Source organism: Bacillus rossius, chromosome 1, assembly GCF_032445375.1.
Source record: "Bacillus rossius redtenbacheri isolate Brsri chromosome 1, Brsri_v3, whole genome shotgun sequence".
NCBI classification, from domain to species: domain Eukaryota; kingdom Metazoa; phylum Arthropoda; class Insecta; order Phasmatodea; family Bacillidae; genus Bacillus; species Bacillus rossius.
The window spans coordinates 131,381,375-131,402,526 of NC_086330.1; the positions used below are offsets into that span (position 1 = coordinate 131,381,375).

Here is a 21,152-nt window from a genome sequence, read left to right on the forward strand (position 1 = left end):
TTTGAATTTGCAGTTGCAGGGAAAAAAATCAGACCGTTTTCGAGATGATGGGTTTCGTTGATGGATTTCAAAAAAAACATCAAGTATTTAAGTCTGCGCTGGAACAAAATGACCTCTTCCACTTTCCAAACTGTAAGAAGCTCTCAGGTGAAGAAATGGTTACTTTTGTGGAGTTCGTGGAAAATATTAACCAACTGGCTTCAGAATTCGACAGGAGATTTCAAGATATTGAAACATTCTGTCCTAGCATGGAACTATTCAACAATGCTTTGAAGTGTAACATTCAGTGTCAGCCAAGAGAATTGCAGCTAGAACTCTGTGAACTCCAGTGTGATCCCTCTGTTAAAATGTCCACAGCAAATGGAGTAGAGTTTTGGAAACTACTTTTGCATGAACATTATCCTTTGATAAGGAATTAGGCCCTGAAACTGTGTTCAATTTTCTCAAGTTCATACATTTGCGAAGCAGATTTTTCAGCATTGAAGCACATAAAATCGAAGAGTAGGAATAGACTTTCCGATGACATGTTATCACATTTATTCGTGTGGCAACATCAAAAATAGATGTTGATTTTTTAAGTCGTCTGTGAACAATGTCCAAAAGCCAGTGTTCTCACTAAGTACTAGAAAAAAAAAATGATAAGTGTATTTATAAAAAGTGTCTGTTTTTTAAGAAATTCTTAGAATTATTTCTCTCTATTTAGTGATTGTAATAGAGTTCATAAGTAAAAGTAAACAGAACATACTAAACATGTGTTTTTTTTGGATTCCGTAAAATTGTAAAAATTATGTCAGTGCGTGGTTTGGCCCTTGAGTGAACTTTGAAGTGCTATGTGGCCCCTGAAGTCAACGAAGTTGGCCATTACTGCTGTACCAGATGCATCACATATGATATCTGCAATCAGATCAATGAATTGCTAGTGGTTTGTTTTTGTTGTGTATTTGTCGACGTTATGCCTCGAATGAGGGAAATGGTGTACAGATGGAACAGCCTCACAAAGGATACGAATGCAAGCAGACAATTGGTTGAAAAATATATTGTAACAGTGTGCTGCTTGCGGCAAAGGCTTTGATGGTAATGTTTTTTTATTATTTTGAAACAATTGTCTAAAATTTTAACTATAAATAAATTTTAAGTGTTTATAGATAAACTTTATTACATTATTTTAATCCTGAAATAATGAACGTTATGTGCGGGAAGCATCTATTAATGCAAACGTTTTGAATGGGAAAAAATTAACATAGGGATATGTGGAAGTGATCAAAGGAATAATTATTTAAACGTTATAAACGGGAAAACGCATTATGTGGGAACGTCTTGAGTGAGTTTTACTGTAAATGTTACATAAGTAAGTGAGGTACTTTTGAATTTTTTCAACAAAAATGTCATCTTTGTCAAAAATTTAAGCAGTTGCTCTAAAATAAACTGATTTAATAAAAGGACTAAAAATATTCAATTATATTACTTGAAAAGCCAAATACCAATCTATTTAATACATACTAAAACGTTGACTGGCACAAATCTCAAATAAATATCTAAATGTGAATAGATATAACATTAATCATTATTAATAAAGAAACCAAATTCTAAAAAAAAAATCATACCTTTTTAATTGGGCCGTAAACTTCAAATTCTCTCCTTAGTTTTGACTCAGAAGTGTCATAATTCTGAAGAGAGAAAAAATAATACAAAATTAATGTTCAGCATACAACTTCAAAAATTACCAAAAAATTTTTCTTATAAAAAGTATACTTACAATTCGTGCTACAAACAAAGTCTTGAAAGGGTCTGCAGTTACTGTTGGTATTCCATGGGGATCCCCTAAAAGCAAATATCAAAAATTAGTTGATGAATATTTGCTAACGACACTCTTTGAGCACTTCTAATGCAGAAGTGCCGACTATTCAGCTAAGCCATCAGTAATGGATCTTCAAAAAAAGTCAGTAGTTTTCAAAACATTTCAGTAGTGACAAAAATAAAATTACATTTCGCAACTTTAAACTCAATAACTTGAAACCTCTGCTAATGTTTGAACAATAGCTGTGGGACACCATCTTCAAAAGAGGTCCATATGGACCAGTAATCAACATCACTAAAGTACATGTATGATTTAAAAGCACATATATAATTTTGTTTGTATGTAGCCTTTTTATATCCTGAATATTTTTGTTGCATGCTGCACGCTCATCATTTAATTCTCATCATTATTTTATAACGTGCCTAAAGAAGTATTAACCTAACCTCACATGGAAGCCAGAGTGTGTGAATGTAAAGGGGAAGGAGACTGCTTTCTATAGCAGGCACAGTGAAGAGTGGAAGGAAATGGAGGAACCCTGCCACACATCCACTAGCACTCACACCCCTTCTACCTCTGCAATCCAAAATGTTATCCCTTGTCTCATTAGTCATGCCCTTGCCAAGATGGCTGGAACAATAATACGTAAAATAAGTACATAGGGTAGTTCCGGGAGAGATGGACCACTGGGAGACGGACCACTGCTAATAGTACATAAACCAGTCGCTATAATGGAGCTGTACCCAGTTTGTTCGATGATGGTGGATGCGTAACTGTTGTGATTAAGTTTTTGGAATGTTATGTAACCCAGTTTACAAGTAAAACGTGCCTATTGTAACGAGGTAGGTGAAAAACTTTTTAATGCATTCAGTTCTTTTAACGTGTTGACTATTTTAATGCATGCTTTTATTATATTCACATTGTTAAGGGTATATTTAACTTTCTGCTTTACTGTAAGCTTACGTGGAGCTTTGTTTTCCAAAGAATATCGTAGTTTTTGAGTGGTCCATCTCTCCCATAGTTTTGGGATAGATGGACCAGACACATTTAGGGATAAACGGACCACTTATTTTAGTGGTGTACATGGTATACTCGTATATGTGTAGTGTGAACAGGGTATTTTGAAGGAAGAGTAGCCAAAATAAAATGATCAGTAGATAAAGATATTAAAATTATTGTTGAAGCCGGTTGTGGCAGAAGGTTTTTGTATATAAAATAAGTGGCCTATATACATAAAATCAAAATAACAAATATATGCTATCTTAATAATTGATAACTTATTTAAAAAAACACATTTGATTCTCCTGCAAACATTTTACTCTTAATTATAATAACAATGAATACAGTAATTTAACACGTTTGTCAGATAATTATACTCACAGATATAGATACTTGTGATACTTAGGGCACAGTGGTTTGTTTCCCTTAATATTGTTACAGAAGCTAGGCGCATTTCTTCGGAAACTGTACGCTAATAAACCCTTAAGTGATAATTTAAATAATGTATTTTTTTTTAACTATGTGTTCTTAAAACCATGAGACATGCTGTTTTTACTAATTTTATCAGTAGACTATAGTAGTTAATTTATTGGTTCCTTTTTCCCACCAGCAAAATGCCAACATTTTACCAGCGTAAAGGCATTCCACTCGAGGCCTATGAACAGAGGAGAGTCTACATAGAGCGGTTGATGCTGTTGGTAATGTGACGTTAGCTTCGCTCGTCACATTTTTGTTTTCTTTGTGACCGCGCTGGTTATGTGAATGGTTACGCATTCTGGTAAGGTGGTTTTGAACTAGCCTTGCCTGGTAGTTCTCTGATTTGCCGTAGGAGGTCTCTGTATGCTGCGCGCTGGTAGCGCCACTATGGAAATTTTTTTTTGCCGAAGTCAGTTGTTGGTAGGGGTGGGGAAGTAATTTTTTGTGAGGTTTGTGTCTGTATGGCGAGTTGTAATTGAAAATGTTGCAGTTTTTGGAGCGTTCTGTCGACGATGTAACTTCAACAAGTGGAGTTGAGCCACTGTATACTATGGCAGTATTAAGCAATACGATTTACGAGTGGTGTTTGCGACGAGTGCATGCTAATAGCTATTGAAGAGAATACTATGGCAATATTAAGCATGACGGTTTACGAGTAGTGTTTGCAACAAGTTCGTGCTGCTAGCTATTGCAGTGAAACGGGTTGGTGCCTGGTTGTACTTCAATTCCGATTACAGCAAACGTGACGAGTTTAATGTAATTCATCGTGGTGGACGGTTACCGCATTTAACCAGGAAGTTCCGCTTGGTCTGGCACTGCTGCGTTTTCGGCCAGGTTGCTTTTTTTGAAGCATGTTTTGGAGACCTGCCTTATGTAAGCGATTTCGTTTACTGTCGACGAGGATTTGAGCTGTTTTCCTTTGCTCATGATGAGCGATGTTGGGCAGCAAAGTAAGTTTTTGGCACTTAGTTTTAGCACCTCTCCGAATTTGGAGTACAAGATGTGAGTGAAATTGCTAAGACTACCCGCAAGTTAAATGAAAAGTGTCACAGTCAGCCATTTATATTTTCAGTAATTTATTATCATTTTCCAGTTTGGCTGTTAGTGAGCTTTGACTATATGGTGTAAGATACAGATATATATTTTAATTTGAGAGCGCTACTAGAGAAAGTTAATTTTTTTCTATTGAGGAAAAGTAAATAATCAGAGTAACATATTGTTGATGGGTTTTTCGATGGTGCATATGGTAGGCATTTACATGTGTTCCTACATTTTTCTTGTAGTGAAAAAGAAGTTATATCTTGAGGCAGGTATGCATGTATTTTAAAGTGTCTTACCATGTATTATTAATTTATTAACAGTTAACTGTTCTTTATAACATGTACCTGAAGTAATTTTTTTTTTAAAGTTAATTAATATTCTATTATGTATACACGCTAAAGATTTGCTTATCTGAAGGAAGTAATGTTAAAATTAGTTCTGTTAAGATACATGCTGGTACATGATCTTATTTGTGGTAATAGTGATTTTTATTTGATGTTTTACTAATATTGTGAAGTATTTATTATTGCAAGTATTTTACACAGCCTGTACTGTTTATGTATGCACCTTATTATATTTGTATTCTTGGGGGAAGTACAAAGTTAGGCTGGCATAACCTGTGCTGTATTTGGAGTCTGGTTATTAATAACTGTGAGTTGGTATTGACTCAGTCTGAGGCATGTGGTGTGGCCTGCGACTACCATCTCCAACCCCTCCATACTTTCATTTAATATTTGTGCGTTATTATTTTTGGTAAAAGTAATGGATTTATTAAAGTTAATAATTGATTACTATTATAAATGTTCCAACTAATATTTAGTGATCAGTGTAAATTTGCTGTGGAAGCGGTCAATGTAATTGTTGATGAGTACAGTATTAATTTTGTGGACCAGTACAGGTAATAAATTCACTTTACTTCGACCTAGGATTTTTTTTTTCTATCAGACTGCCCTACTACCTCCCTTTTCCCCTTAACGCTGTGGTTTGTGGAGATAATGGTGGTCTCAGTAAAAAGCTGATGGGTGTAAATGAGGCTGCCAGAAATGTTGGTAAACCCAAAACAACGCTAAAACGAAGACTGCAATCCAATAATGTCACAAAGAGAAGTCTTGGTCCCTCATCTATATTAGGTGAAGAAAATGAAAGAAAAATGGCAGAGCACATTAAAAAACTTCAAAAGCATGGATTTGCACCAACAAGAAACAGTGTTCGATCGATGGCCTTTCACTTGGCATAACACTTGAATCTTAGCCACAAATTTGACAGAAAAAACAAATAGCAAGATATGACTGGCTAAAATCATTTTTATCTCGGCATTTAGATCTGAAGGAGTGTCAGTAGCTCGAGCTTTGGGAATGAATAAAGTTTCTGTGAAGGAGTATTTTGATTTGCTTCGAGAGTTAATGTCTTAATACCACTTAATTGGTAAGCCCAGCATATATTCAATATGGACGAAACGGGTCTGCAACTAAACAATAAGCCTGGAGAAGTTATCGCAGAAAAATGTTCTCGAAATGTATCATTGATCACATCAGGTGAAAAGGGTGAAACCATATCAATTCTGGCATGTGTGAATGGAGGTTCATTTATTTCTCCATATTGTATTTTCAAGGGCAAGAACTATAAAAACGAGTACACATGTGGAATGCCCCCAGGATCTGTGGTTAAGATGTCACAAAAATCAGCCTATGTAAATTCTGAAATTTTTTTTGATTGGTTTCGAAACCATTTCACCCCAAGAAAACCACGAGGATATGTTCTACTAATAGTGGATTGCCATACATCACACACTAGCCACACAGAAATTCTTGAATTTGCAGAGAGCAACGGAATAATTTTGTTGAGTTTCCCAAGCCACACAACACATTGGCTCCAACCATTAGACCGGGTATTTAAGTCTCTGAAGTCATACTACTTTAAGGCGGTCAACAACTTCATAGCAAACAACCCTTCAAGAAAACTAACAATGCTACAGTTCGGAGAAATGCTGAGTGCTGCCTGGAACAAGTCAGCATCAGTTGAAAATGGCATCTCTGCATTTAGAGCTACTGGAATTATACCTTTCAACCCTAATGTAATCCCAGAATATGCTTTTCTTACAAACACCAATGGGCAAGAACCTAACTTCAGATGGGACCCAGCCAGAAACTGAACATGTTGATACGCCGACTGAACAAAGTGTCATCAGTTCTAGAACATGTTTTGTAGTAAATTCAGGAGAGAATATTTCGTCTTTCCAAGGGACTTCTCAAAGTTCTCTTCCAGGATCTTTGACAGAGAACCTCTCCTATTTGCCTGTGACTTCTCAAACTTCTCTTCCAGGGACCTCAACAGAGAACATTTCACCGTCCCTTGGGATTTCCGATAGTGAGATAGCTTACGTAAAAAGATGCAATGTTGCTACACCTGAAAAGATACCGCAAAACATTTCATCAAAAGAGTTAACACCCAGTAAAATGTTGTGTGATATTTCTCCAGTGCCATTCCTTGGTAACGAAAGCTAAATTAGTACGACGAAGAGGTAAACCAGCACATCTAGTCAAAATTCTCAACTTTCCTGAAAACAGCAGTGTTAAAGGAGAAGAAAAAACACGAAAAGAAGAGCAAGAAAAGAAATTGAACAAAAGAGCGGAACAAGAAAAATGCAAACAAGTAAAAGAACAAAAACCAAAAGAAAAAAAAAAACAAGCCAATTTTAACATCAGGAGGACACATCATGCAAAAGATGAGGAAAATAAATTTTTCTACGAGAAGAGGAAGAAGAAATAAAAAAAATTCAAGTCTGCCTCATTCATCGGAAAGTGAAGACCCTCCAGTTCTAAATGATCAAAGTGACGATGGTCTACCAGAAGAGTGGAATGAAAATGAATGTGTTGGTTGCGGAGAAGATTATAACGAAACGCAAAAGTGCGACGAGTGGTTTCAGTGTGTAATGTGTCATTATTGGCTTCATGAAGGCTGCAGTAAATATGAAAATGTGTGTCACGAATGTGGAAAAAAATTACTAAAATGAAGGCGTAGGGCAGAGTGAATATTTCATTTGGAAAAGCAATATTTTAATATTTAGATTTTTGTTTGATTGATAGTTAACTGTAATTTTTAATGCAGTTTTCCTTTTCAGCTGAAATTAGTTACTAAAATAATATTTTTAATATTGTTTTAAAATCATATTGTATTTAATATTTTGTTACTGTCCCTAGCAATGCCTTTATTGTATTGTTACGAACGTGTGCAAAACCGCGTCACGCGCAGGTGCAGCGCTAGCTGGCTGACAGGCTGCCGCCGCAACATGAGATGTGCCGTGCACACCTGGGTCACCACTTCCCCTCCCTCCAGCCCTCCACTCCCCGCATGGCGCTGATAGCTAGACATCTGACACCTCGCAGCTGGCAGCCACCGGCACGTGTTTTCGAGAGATTTCTGCCGTCGGGACGGCTCGCAATGACGCGACTGGCCCCGGCCGCTCTCATGAGTTCTGGAATTGCGCCGGGGCCTATATATATGCCCGAGAAAGTCAGGGCAGAGAGTCAGTTCAGAGTGTTCAGTCGGGAGCTCTCCAGCGGCGGAGTTTCAGGGTGATAGAGTCACGGGCGCGGCGGAGTCCCGAGCGAAGTTGCGAGCAAGGCATCGAGCGGATCCTCGGCAAAGGCAAGTGTCGGCGGCGGCGGAGTGCGGGGAGACCCACAAGGGGTGCTGCGGCGAGAGTTGCGCCCGAGGTGCAGCCCAGTGAGGTGTGCGGTGTGTGAAAACGAGTGACTGGGGAAGCAACAATTTTAAGTGCAATTGTTTATTTGACATTTTAGATTATTTTTAAGTGACACAAGTAGTGGCAATAAATAAAACTGTGTGTGTGATAAAAATCTTTAATTGGGCTATCCTTTACGAACCCACGGTAAATCGTAACAGTATTAAAAAAGTTAAAAAAGTGAAATGTTGTATTTAGCAAACTATGATTTTCTAATAAAATTTTATAATTCCTGGTCCATCTATCCCATACCATGTGGACGATCTCACCCATAGGACTGTGGGGTAGATGGACCATGCAACCTTTTTTTTAAAAGGGTTAAGTTATAAAAAATATTCAGATTCAACATATTTATGTCCCAAAACGTAAAGGAAACATCACTGTGCATCATTTGGACTAATAATATATGTCGTTGAGCACAAATATTCAGAATAATATATAAAACAAAAAACATGGTCCAAATTATCAAAACAAAAAGTACACTTCGTGTTATGACCAAAAATTTGCGAAGTTTTAAGGAAATTATATAAAAGAAAATCAGGTTTTAATTTTAAAAAAAATTAGAATTTTTTTTAATAGAAAGGATGAAAGCATAATATTCCCCCCCCCCCCCCCCCAACAAAGATACAATAGATCAGTAGATAATATTAAACTACTTTCATCCAGTAATTTTTAAAAACCTTAAATACTAAAATTTGGATAAAATTCTTTTTTATTTTAAACTGGAATATTGCATAAAGACTGAACAAAAACTATGAAATTTTGTCATGATTTTAAATACAAATTAATTTTAAAAAATTACCATTTGCACAATAGATAAAAACCTATACTCATTGATCTAAAAATATTACACTGAGACCATTAAAAAGAAGCCCATGAATTGTATAAATGAGATATTTTTTCCATTATGTTGTCACCATGACCAGTTATAAGTTGTAAGATCCAATGGTAACAATTTGACATACTTTGACTAACTCTTAACTTAATTTTTTTTTTAAGTTACATCAAACACTCCAAAACTTCATTTAAAAAATAATATATAACAAGTTTTATCAAAAATTCACAAACAAACCAACAGAACTCTCCATATTTCTTACTTTAACATATAATAAATAAAAACCCTAACTTTAGAAAATAAACTTCACTAGTTATGAAACAAAGCTGTCACATTTGCATACCACCAACAAACACATCTACTAAACAAATTAGCTAGTCATTTTATATCATTTGTCTATAGTTTTATTCTGTTCAAGCCCTAAGGGGTCGTCCATTAATCACGTGATGTTTTTTTAGCAAATTTTTAACCCCTCCCCCCTCCCCCCTAGTGATTTGTGGTGGGGTTTCAGACTACCCCCCCCCCCCCTCCACAATAAATCACGTGTATTTTTTTGGTACAAAATATTTTTCAAAAATTCAGAATATTATCTTCTTCCTAGTGTGTTAAAATTAAGCACAGTGATAAAAATGTCCAGACACACATTAAGGTTGCAGGTTTATTCTCACTAGCATAAAAATAATAAAGGAAAGGCTTATATGTGATTTACGCATGTATTCGGCGCTAAAATCACAGTCTTACTAGCGACTGGCAAGCCGAGCCGGGTGGTTCATGTTGCGGTGGGCGGGGATATTGTTGCCTGGCTACGGCGAGTCAAGGTCACGCGTCGCTTTTCGGTTAAGTAGAAATCGCGCGAAAAAATAAACACACGTGATATCTCTCTACACCCCCTTCCCACATTGTGATATTTCGTGATTTTTCCCGACAACCCCCCCCCCCCCCCCACCCTTTCAAGCCTCACGTGATTAATGGACGATCCCTAAGATGTTATGAAATGCTCAGCCAATATTATCTTGGAGTCTCCTACTACCAAACTACCTATTATTGCACATTACTATTATTACTAGTGAACATTAATTTTTTTATATATATTTATGATATAATCACAAGCCAAAAAAAATAATTAACTGTTGATTACTAGCTACAAAAGAATATTTTTTATAGAAAATTCAGTGTTTTTTTGTCCCTTTTGTTGCTTCTTGTCACAATACAATAATGTTCTCACTGACAAGAGAACTAATTTGAAACAAGAAAATTTAGCTACAATGGCTATTTTTTTCATTTTAAAGCAGGGTATGTTGATTTTAATCAGCATGATTTAAATCGTGATTATAATCATGATTTAAATCATGTGATTTTTTTTAAATCAGCGAATAAAACCAATTTATAATATGAACGTTAATATTTCCTATACTGTATTGTTTAAATCAAGTAATCATGCCTACTTACATAAAAATTGACTGCTGCAAAGATAGAATGAAAATTGAATACGTAGTACTTAATTTCTTCTACAATGTATTTGTAGTTATTTTGAAACACTTGTTAAATATAGGTGGGTGGAATGTACATTTAAATGCCACCTCATTTTCTCTCTTCTCACCTCCACCTCATGTGTTTGTGTTGTGTGTGTGTCATATCTCCTTGGCAACAGGTTTGTCATCCAACAATGTCAAATGCTATTTTTAGAACTGTAGGAAGGAAATTTTCAGTTCTTTGGTATGTCTGTTCACTTGGAGTTCATCATAGTGTATAGTTGAAAAGGCTGGAAGAATAAAGGACCCGATCTGGATCTATTTTGTTGAAGAACCAACATTGTCAGGAAAAGGTCTGAAAGCTACCTGCAAGTCATGTGGAAAACAGTTAATGGGGTTGGTTGCCAGAATGAAAAAAAACATTTTGAAACATGTCAGAAGGGGGACAATCCATATCAAATTAACCAATAAATAAATAAAAATTAATGTCAAGGTTTCAGATATGCCAAAAAAATTGTAAATTATGCAGCACTACGAAATCTTTAAACTGTTATAGTTAGAGAACCATTAAACTTAGAATACTGAAATTTGTGACATTTTGTTTAGTTTTGTATGGCATTTCATAAAATATATAACACAACATGGTTACATGAAACTTTTATTTCCACAAAAATTTCAAAATTTTTTTTTATAAAACTCAAAAATGGAATTTTCAATTTTTTTGAAAAAATATATTTTTTTTATACTTTTATTGACTACCTATATACCAAATTTCAATATGGTATTCCAATGGTATCTTACCAAAATTATTTTTTTTGTTTATGTCAGGGTGCACATCAATTACTGAAGAAAAAATTAAATGATGGTTAGGATGATAAACACTAGAGATGGGTCGATTCCATATTTTATTGATTCCGATTCCAAAAATGCTTCGATTCAAGGATCCGTTCCGATTCCACCAAAAAAATTGCAATGTACCTAATCATTAAAGAACTTAAAGGAAAAATACATTATACCATTATTCCAAACAAACTTCTATTTCAAGACAAAGTTTTTAATGCAATTCTAATGAGAACTCAGCTGCTTGTATTATGCTAATTAATTCATAAGCAATACAAGGTTATAATTTCATCAATTTCTAGAAATGAGAATTCAGGTGTATTTACAAAACAGACTGAAATATTAAAACAGTATATAAATCAAAAATAGAATCTTATGGTGCATTATGAATTTCACTGGAGTTCCCCAAAGCAAGATAGGTCCTACTTATGTTGAGTCCGAAAATGGTTTAATAGGTTGGTTGTGGTCTATGTTGGCCCACGAGATATTTTCGTGTTACAATAATTGCATATTGCAAATTTGTCATCGAATGGGTAGATTGTAAAATGTTTCCACACTTCAGACATGATTTTTTATTTCTAATACACCATTTCACGTGTGTTTCTGCAAAAACGAGTTATATACATCACAGAAATACGTGTACTGTACTATCACAGAAATACGTGTACTATACTTTAGTAGAAATAAACTGACCTGATCTCTTGAAAAATAGTAATTGAAACCACGTGTGTTAGGCCCGTTCCACAATGACACGGAAACGGAGACGAAACACGGAAACGGAGACGAAACACGGAAACGAAGACGGATTTCATGGAACAGAGCTTCTACAATAGCACGCAAACGGAGACGGACCCGTACGGACCTGCTCAGCAGTGCTGAAATCTTCCGTTTACCTTACTCCGTTAGACCAATAGGAGCACGTTATTTATTCACTGCAGTTGTCAAGCTACAGTTCATGTTAATTAAGATATTAGTTTTGACTAATGTTGGTTTCCGTATTTTTCAACTACTTTTTTTAATGCGTGAACAACAAAACAAGATTTGTTTTGAAATTTGAATTGTGCACGTGGGTTTCATCATGACGAATTTTGATGAACTTTTAATTTCCATGGTTAAAGATATACCTGCTATATATGACAAGATGGAGAAGGACTACTTTACCACCGCCACAACGCAAAAAAAAAATCGACTTACTACATTACCAAGTTAACAACCATACATTTCGATTTAACAGGTAGTTCACTTGATACTCGTAGTTTTCAGTTACGTCACGCTCACTCTTTCTTATTGGCCAAGATTTCTTACGGGTCCGTGTATTGTAGAACGAGAAAAATATGGATGGAACGGAACAATACTACGTTTTCGTCTCCGTTTCCGTGTCATTGTGGAACAGGCCTTAATAGAAACAAAAGTGAGGTTACAACATTAAGTATTCGATAATATGGAGGCTTTTGTGTTTCATCTCATGCAGTAAGTGCTCAGCCGCGTCAAAATGTACCATCTATGTGCGAAGCAAATGAAAAAAAGTTAATTAATCAGACATACTAGTTAAATATATTATTATATTAAATAAAAATACAGTGATATATTACGTGTTATAACCCAGTTTTAACCATAGTAAAACTTCAAACAAAAGAAATTACGATAGACAGTATTGCTTTTGTTGTGTTGCACGCTCTGTTAGCTGTTTACAACGTTAAAGTATGGCGGACTCGGCTAGATGAGATGATGTATTCGTAATTTGTTTCTTTTCCTTTCTTTACGTATTGTGTAATTCAACACGAAATAAGTTAAAACACGGTTATGATTCTAGATATTGGAAAACAAATATTTCATTTGATCCTAACGACTTTTATAATGTAATTGTATAAGCTGAAACTGCAACCAATATAAACATGATACAAGATAACTATTACGTAATTTACCGAATTTTGAAATCAAAGTGTAAGGTGAGTTACGTAAATTTTGTGACAATATTCTGGCAGAAAAAACAGTAATTTTAGCAGGAATAGCTGGTTTCAATCACGAAAAAACTTTTTTTTTCTAAATTATTAAGAGTGCTTAGTACCATACTAAATACGATACGATTCCTTGAAACTTGGCAGAAGAATCGACATTTCCGATTCCTGGCAGAATCGGTGGAATCGAAGCACCGAAGAATCGACACGACCCATCCCTAATAAATACTTTACGTAGCCTTTTTACAATTTGTTTTGTATAAAATGGTCACTTTTAATAATTGTTATATCCAACTTAAACTTGAAGTGGGAATTTTTTTCATGCTGTGAGGGATTTTTTGATAGTCTCAAGGAAATACTTCCTTGAAGCCTGGCATCACTGCCTGTTCTGCCATTTTGTGTTTTGGGAGAGACAAAAGTGTTTATGGAGGTTTATCAAGTGCTTACATTAACTCACCTGTTATGAAGCTTTGTAGCTTTAGACCAAGATTTGTTGTAGTTATTTTTTTAATTGTGATTGTTTTTTGGGTGAACCATATTGAGATCTTTTGTTGCGTGAATAATATTGAGAGGTTATGTTTATTTAATACTTGAGTGTAGTTAATTGTGCTCATTCATCATAGTAAGGAATGATCATTGGAGTATACCATGGATAAAAAGTGGTCAAAATACTGTTGTAATCCTTTAAAAAAGAATGGACATTGGATTTCCAAAGATTTGAGAAATGTTACATTATGGATGACTTCCTTAGGTTATGATATTGAAGATGGTATGAAAATTTTTACTTCCTGCCGCTTACAGTTAGGTAAGGAAAACAGTGTCTCTAATGAAACAGAAAACAATGAATTAGGCATTGTTGAAGATGACACTGAAAAACAAAGTTGTAGTCAAGGTGAAACTGAATCATACATGGATGTTGAAACAGGTCTGCATTATTTAAATGCATCTTTAACCTCTATTGGAGAGTCACCTGTTTTAAAAATTAAATGTAAAAGTCACAAAAGATACTGCAAAGAAAAGAGTGAAAAAATAAAATGCAAGATTGATGAAACTGTATTAAAAAATGTGGGAAAAGTGAAGGAATGTAATTGTGAAGGGTCTCAAACAGAAATTATTGATCAGCTGAAAGAAACATTTACAACTGCAAGTAAAAGTGAAAGATTACAAATTTTAACAATTTTACCCAAAAGTTGGTCTTGTGCCAAAATTGAAAGCGAGTTTGGTGTAAGCAATTACACTGCACGAAAAGCAAAACAACTATTAGAAGTGAAAGGGGTTTTGTCTACACCAGATCCAAAACCTGGGAAAGTCTTGTCACAAGAAACAGCAAAACTAGTAAAGGAATTCTATTGCAGTGATAATGTTAGTAAGCAAATGCCTGGTTTGAAAGATTATCTCAATGGGAAAAGATACTAATGGAAAACCTATTCACGTTCAAAAAAGGTTAATATTATCAAACTTGAGAGAAGTGCATTGCCTATTTAAGTCCAAACACCCAGAGTTAAAAATTGGTTTCTCCAAATTTGCATAACTGAGACCTAAGAACTGTGTAATAGCTGGTGTCAGTGGCACACATTGTGTATGTGTTTGCACTGCGCACCAAAACGTAAAATTAATTATTGTGGGTGGAAACTTGCATAAAATTACACTACCTGGGTTGGAAAATTCACGAAGACGTATCAAGAATGTCTGTCACAAATAATGTGCAACCCACCAAGTCAACTAACTGTCTTTCCTTCATGAATGTGATTACTGTCCACAATCAATGATTTTAAAGAAGCATTAATAGGTTGTCTCGAGGAAGATATGATTGAGAACATTAGTTATAAATAATGGGTAACAGTTGATCGATTTTCTTTTGAAACATTACGTAAACCAACCGATGAATTTGTTGACAAATTTTGTATCCAGTTAGTACACCTGAAGAAACATGACCAATGCAAAACAGCAATCACAATTTTTTGCTGAGAAAAAAATCTTCATTGAGAGATAATGAAGCTGTGATAACATGCGACTTCGCAGAAAACTATTCATTTGTTCTGCAATATGAAGCTCAAGGGTTCCATTGGAACAACTCCATGGCTACTGTCCATTTGTGGTGTACTACAAGAATACAGTCATTGAAACAGAAAAACAAGTTCTTCTTCATAAAAGTTTTGTATTTATTTCAGATTGTTTAGTCCATAACACAGTCCTTGTTCATGTCTTTCAAAAAAAACTTATTGGCTTCTTGAAAAGTTTTCTGCCCAATTTAACAAAGTTGTACTATTTCTCTAATGGCTCAGCTGCACAATATAAAAACAGAAAGAACTTTTCAAATCTGTGTCACCATGGTGAAGATTTTGATGGACTCAAGGCTGAATGGCATTATTACGCAACCTCTCATGGCAAAGGAGTGTGTGATGGAGTAGCGGGTACAGTTAAGAGACTTGCAGCCAAGGCCAGTCTTCAAAATCCAACAGACAACCACATATTGACACCATTTCAACTCTTTCAGTGGGGAATAAGAAACATACCCTCAGTGACTTTTTTCTATGTGGCAAATGAAGAGTATGTTGAAGAAGAAAAATTGCTGAAAATTAGATTTGAAGAATCAACAGCTGTAGTAGGAACTCAAAAATTCCATGCTTATATTCCTCTTGCAAGATACACTTGAGGCAAAAATCTACTCATATTCTGACAAATCTGAAGTGCACAAAGTTCAAATTAGTCCTGTTGTTGAAGATGTACCATTTGAAGAGATATTAGGTTTTGTTGCATGCACCTATGATAAACAATGGTGGATGGCGTGTGTTCTTTAAAAAAATGAAGTTGAAGAAATTACTGTTCCTTTTCTTCATCCAAGTGGCCCTTCGTTTTCATTTATGCACCCAAGGAGAGCAGACATTTTGACGGTACCGAAAAACTATATTCTTTGTAAAATTAATCCAATAACAGCCACAGGTAGAACTTACAGTGTACCTCAACAGGAGATGACTACAGCTTCACAAAGTCTGTCCAAAAAGACAAATCTCTTATACTAATAATTCAAGAACAGTAACTAAAGTATTGTCTAAGTGATGATGATGACTGTAACTGACCGAAGGCCATCGGTCAGGAACTCCAACCACTGAGCCAAGCAGTCTGACTTTGTGTAAGTGACAGAAGACAAATTTTGTGAGATGTAACCATATAACATTTTTTTCTGTTATCTATATTGAGGGAAGTGTTATCAGTTTAGGCATACAACTGGTCTACTAACATAAAAATGTTTTACAACATTTAAGTACCGGTACATAAAGGGTAGAGTACTCACAGGCTGGTACTTCCCAATATAAATACAAACAGGGTGACAAAAACATATTTTCAGTTTCACTGACTTAGCACAGCTTCATCGAGCTGCAAGTTTAGGCCTTAAGTATGCCTGCATATTCTAGTATACCTAAATGAAGCTGGCGTAAACCAGAAAACGTCGCAACCATGCTTTCGCACAAAAAATGTGTCGTCCTGTTTTGTTCCTGTTTGGAAGTGTGAATCGGAAAGCACCAGTACAACGAACTTCAGTTAAACGAACACTTCACTTAACTGAACTCATTGTTTGGTCCCGCCAAAAACATATATAACAACCTTGAATTTTATTTCATCTTAACGAATTTTACGACGGTCTGTTTCTTCCTGAAACAAAAATATTCACTTGAACGAACAACCTTGAGGCAAATTTTGAAAAAAATTACCATCCAAAAACTTGTACTTTATTTTTAATTTTCTTATTCAAACGTAACAGTATGTACGTAAACAAAAACAACCTACAACGTGTCTCCTGACCATAGACAAAGCATCAGCAGAGAGTATGTGAACAGGTTCTACAAGCGGCCATAGACTAATAACTGAGATACTGTACTGTACGATTCTATCGAAGCTGTGTATCGATAGGTCCGACTACTAAACTTGACGATCTGAAAGTTGACACATCTTTTTTAGTTTTGTTTTAATATTCATACAACCTAGAATAACTTTTTGTAATTGAATTTACAGTTAAAGTTCGTTGAATTTACACTTGTAGCAAAACTAAATTTCTCTTGTAGACATTTTTTATAGCGACAAATATTTTCGTGCGAGTTGGCTGCAGTGTGATACATAATCGGAAAAGCGATATACTGTAGTAGTTCCGGCTGTATCGTTTTCCGAGGGAACACGTTTACGTTATCTCATAACCTTTTGTGCTCGTGGTACAGACTAAAAATTAGATTTTTTTGTATTCTTAGCAAAATGTCTGGTGCTCGTAAAAGAAAAGCAATAGACCTGAAAACCAAACAACAGATTCTGCAGGCTGTAGACAGGGGTGAAAAAAAAACGGACTTTGCGGAAAAATTTGGAATCGCAAAATCAACTCTGTCTACTATTCTTTCAAAGCGGGTTACGTATGAAAACCAAGATCTTGCGTTGCCTGATAGCCAGAAGAGAGTTTGTACCGCACCAAACGAAGGCCTGAAGAAAAATCTTTTCGACTGGCTTATGCATTCCAGAGCTTCAAAAAATCCAGTCTCTGGAATTGTTCTACAAGAAAAAGCTCGTGAGTTAGCTCTTAAGATGGGCATTGAAGATTTTCAGGTGTCAGGGGGTTGGCTGCATAGATTCAAAGCCAAATGGAACCTTAGTACACTTAAGGTGTGAGATGAGGAAGGTTCAGTAGACCCGAAAATTCAAGATGACTGGATTGAACGCTTGGCAGACATTACTTCGGGTTATGATAAAAAAGACATATTTAATGCTGACGAGGCTGGCTTGTTTTTTAATCTTCTGCCTGACAGGACATTAGGAGTGAAAGGTGAGACTTGCCATGGAGGTAAGAAAAATAAGGACAGGCTAAGTGTGCTATTTTGTGCAAATAGTGATGGCACACGAAAACTGGACTTGCTTGTTATTGATAAATTTGCCAAGCCCAGGTGTTTTAAGAATATTAAACACTTGCCCTGTACCTACAGGAACAATACTAAATCCTGGATGACATCGTCGATATTTCAGACCTGGCTAAATTCACTTGATTCTCGTATGGGTCTTAAAAACAGAAAAATTTTGTTGTTTTTGGCCAGATGCCCAGCACACAATGTTGAAACCTCCAAACTAAAAAATGTAAAAGTTGTGTTTTTCCCCCCTAATTGCACCAGCAAGTTGCAGCCCATGGACCAGGGTTTCATAGCCCAGGTAAAACACCATTACAGGAAGCAACTGGTCCAGTACCTTCTGCAGCAGATGGACAACAAAGAAAGTGGATCAGTTGTCCCAAAATGGAACATCCTGCAAGCAATGCACAGGTGCTGCTTTTCATGGAACAGCATTTCTCCATCTTTTATTGCTAACTACTTTTGTAAAGCAGGCTTTCGCTCTAGCAGCCCTCCACCTGCTAGTGCTGAAAATACTGAAGTGGAAGTGACCCACTGTGAATCTCTGTGGGCACAAATCGGCCAAACATCGTCAGAGGTAACCTTCAAAGAGTTTGCTTTGATTGACGATAATCTCGCAACCTGCCCACCCCAATCGGACGAAGCTACGTGTGAAGAAACATGTGAATCAGAGGTGAATGAACCTGAAGCGGCTGAAGAGGACGAACTCATTCGCCCAGATAAAAAAGAAGTAAGCAATGCTATATCTGTGCTTGAAAGACTTTTTATGACATGTGATGAACTTGTGCATCATATGCCTAAGCTTCAAGAAATCGAAAAGGATGTGTTAAAATACATGAACAATAATTTCAAAAAACAAAAAGTGATTGAAGATTTTTTTTCAAAAAATAGTTTTTTCCTTCATGGATGGATGGTATGTGCATATGTATATGTACTTTACAGCTGTTTGTTTTCTGTATTTATTGGTTTGAAATTGTGATCAACAATGTGTTATGTACTTCTTTTAAGTTCATATACATCCTAGTAATAATGTTTCATGTGTATCTGTATACATATTTATAACAATGCTTAGGTTTCAGTAAAAAGAACTTCAGTATAACAAACTCAACTATTTGGTCCCTTCATGTTCTTTATAGTGAAGCTTTCCTGTACTCCTGCTCTTTATGTACTTTAATATTGGTAGCCTAGCAGCCTGATCTTTTATCATAATGTATTGATAATTAATTTTGAAGACAGCAGTAGATGTATAATTTAACATAATGGTATCTCAACTGTTCTCGAACTATGCCAGTAATTTAAGTGATTTTCTTTGTTACAAAAGTTTACCTACATTGACACAGACAAAAAAATTTTTTAGTTTGATACCATTGGAATACCATATTGAAATTTGGTATATAGGTAGTCAATAGAAAGGAGTATGAAAAAAATAATTTTTTTTCAAAAAAATTGAAAATTCTGTTTTTGAGTTTTATAAAAAAAATTTTTGAAACTTTTGAAGTAAAAAAGGTTTATATTTAACCATGTTGTGTTATATTTTATGAAATGCCATACAAAACTAAACAAAATGCCACAAATTTCAGTACTCTAAGTTTAACGGTTCTCTAACTAGAACAGTTTAAAGATTTCCTTGTGCTGCCGAATTTTCAAGTTTTTTGGAATTTCATAAATTCATAACTCAAAAACCAATAGTACTAAAAAAATTACAATTTCACAATTTTAATCTACTTAGCTAATACTAACACTGTGCCAAAAAGGAAGGAAATGCTAAGACGTCAAGTTTTTTCCATTGGTTGATTTGACATGGATTGTCCCAAGGAAGAAACAGAAGACAATCAACGGTTTGATTCTGAATCAGCACAGAGAAGTTGCAAAGGTGATTATTGGCTTTGCCATAAAGCACATATTAAAATAATACTGTAAATAATACACCCTAGAATAATAATACATAGAATTAACTTAACTGCATTTTGAGAATGTTTTTTGGACATATTGTTAAGAAGTCATTATTTTGTTATTTATTAATTGTGTTTTAACTCCTCGAGCTAGTTTTGTTTAGTTTATTTAACGGTCAGAATATTTGTTTAATGCTACTACCTACCACATAAATCTTAATTTCCAGGTTAGGCATAACATGCTACAGTCAAAGTATCTATAGATTTTGTTTCTATCCTTATCTAGCATACATATGTTATTCTGCAGTCTGCACAGTCCCGAAAAAGTCTTATTAAAATAAAACTAAAAAAATCTGCATCTCTTGTTTCCTTAATGATCGGTTTTCCCCGCATCTATTGTTTGATATTATTGTCCCATCATAAAATTTTAACTGCGTAGATCGTTCAATGTAAATAATATAATGTCTTAGAAGAAATGATGATGCAAAACAATAACCAAAATCACTAGAAAAAGTAAAAAAAATTATGATTACGACGAGCATTTAGTTTTAAGTTTCAATTGTTGAAAAAAATATTAACATAAGTTAGATCAGTAAAATTCTTAGAATGGTGACCAAAATGTATCTGTACGTTGGTTTTTAAGGTTTATTAATGGAATATGATGGGCTGGCATTGTTTGTGGTAGTTATACACTCTTATAAAAGGCACATTCATGGCTTGCTCGAAACTTATGCAAAGGACAATTGGACGTAATAAATCAATTAGTATACGATACTTCACGTAAAGTGTACAGTAAAAACGTAAGCATTCAATATAATTTTTGAATCACATTAGCTTTTCATGTTCTTAGTATAACGAACGCCGATTTATTTACCTAACATAAAATTTGACGCATCTACCTATCAGAAAACGATAGAGGTTACACTTTATTAGCTTTATTAAAAATAAGGCAGATACACAAGTACTCACAGAACGGTACTTGTAGATAGTACACACATACACACAGTTTGGACGACACAATTTTTGTATATATTTAAAATTTACCGCCTATCCTAGTTCCCTTACTGGCTGCTAGGTTGTCACTCGTACACTTGAACTAACCTTATGAAATGTTCGCATCAATGCATCTGGCCCCTGCATCTGATAATTTTTGTATTTAATTATATTAATTTATTCAGAACATTAGAATAAAACTATAGCCTTGCCATTTTTGTA

General features: G+C 35.1%; 2 protein-coding genes across 2 annotated transcripts in view; both read right to left on the minus strand.

The window, feature by feature from the left end:
- Nucleotides 1-21,152, minus strand: part of LOC134546151 (U1 small nuclear ribonucleoprotein 70 kDa-like) — a 105,503-nt gene that overhangs the window by 76,417 nt on the left and 7,934 nt on the right. Inside the window, exons 3-4 of the mRNA XM_063388704.1 lie at nt 1,757-1,821; nt 1,605-1,667 (exon numbers count right to left, since the gene is read on the minus strand). Of these exons, the coding sequence (XP_063244774.1) occupies nt 1,605-1,667; nt 1,757-1,821 (128 nt within the window). The remainder of the gene's footprint in view (nt 1-1,604; nt 1,668-1,756; nt 1,822-21,152) is intronic.
- The window catches only part of LOC134546152 (piggyBac transposable element-derived protein 4-like), a 196,554-nt gene that overhangs the window by 53,405 nt on the left and 121,997 nt on the right, over nt 1-21,152 (minus strand). The gene's annotated exons all lie outside the window — the stretch shown is intronic.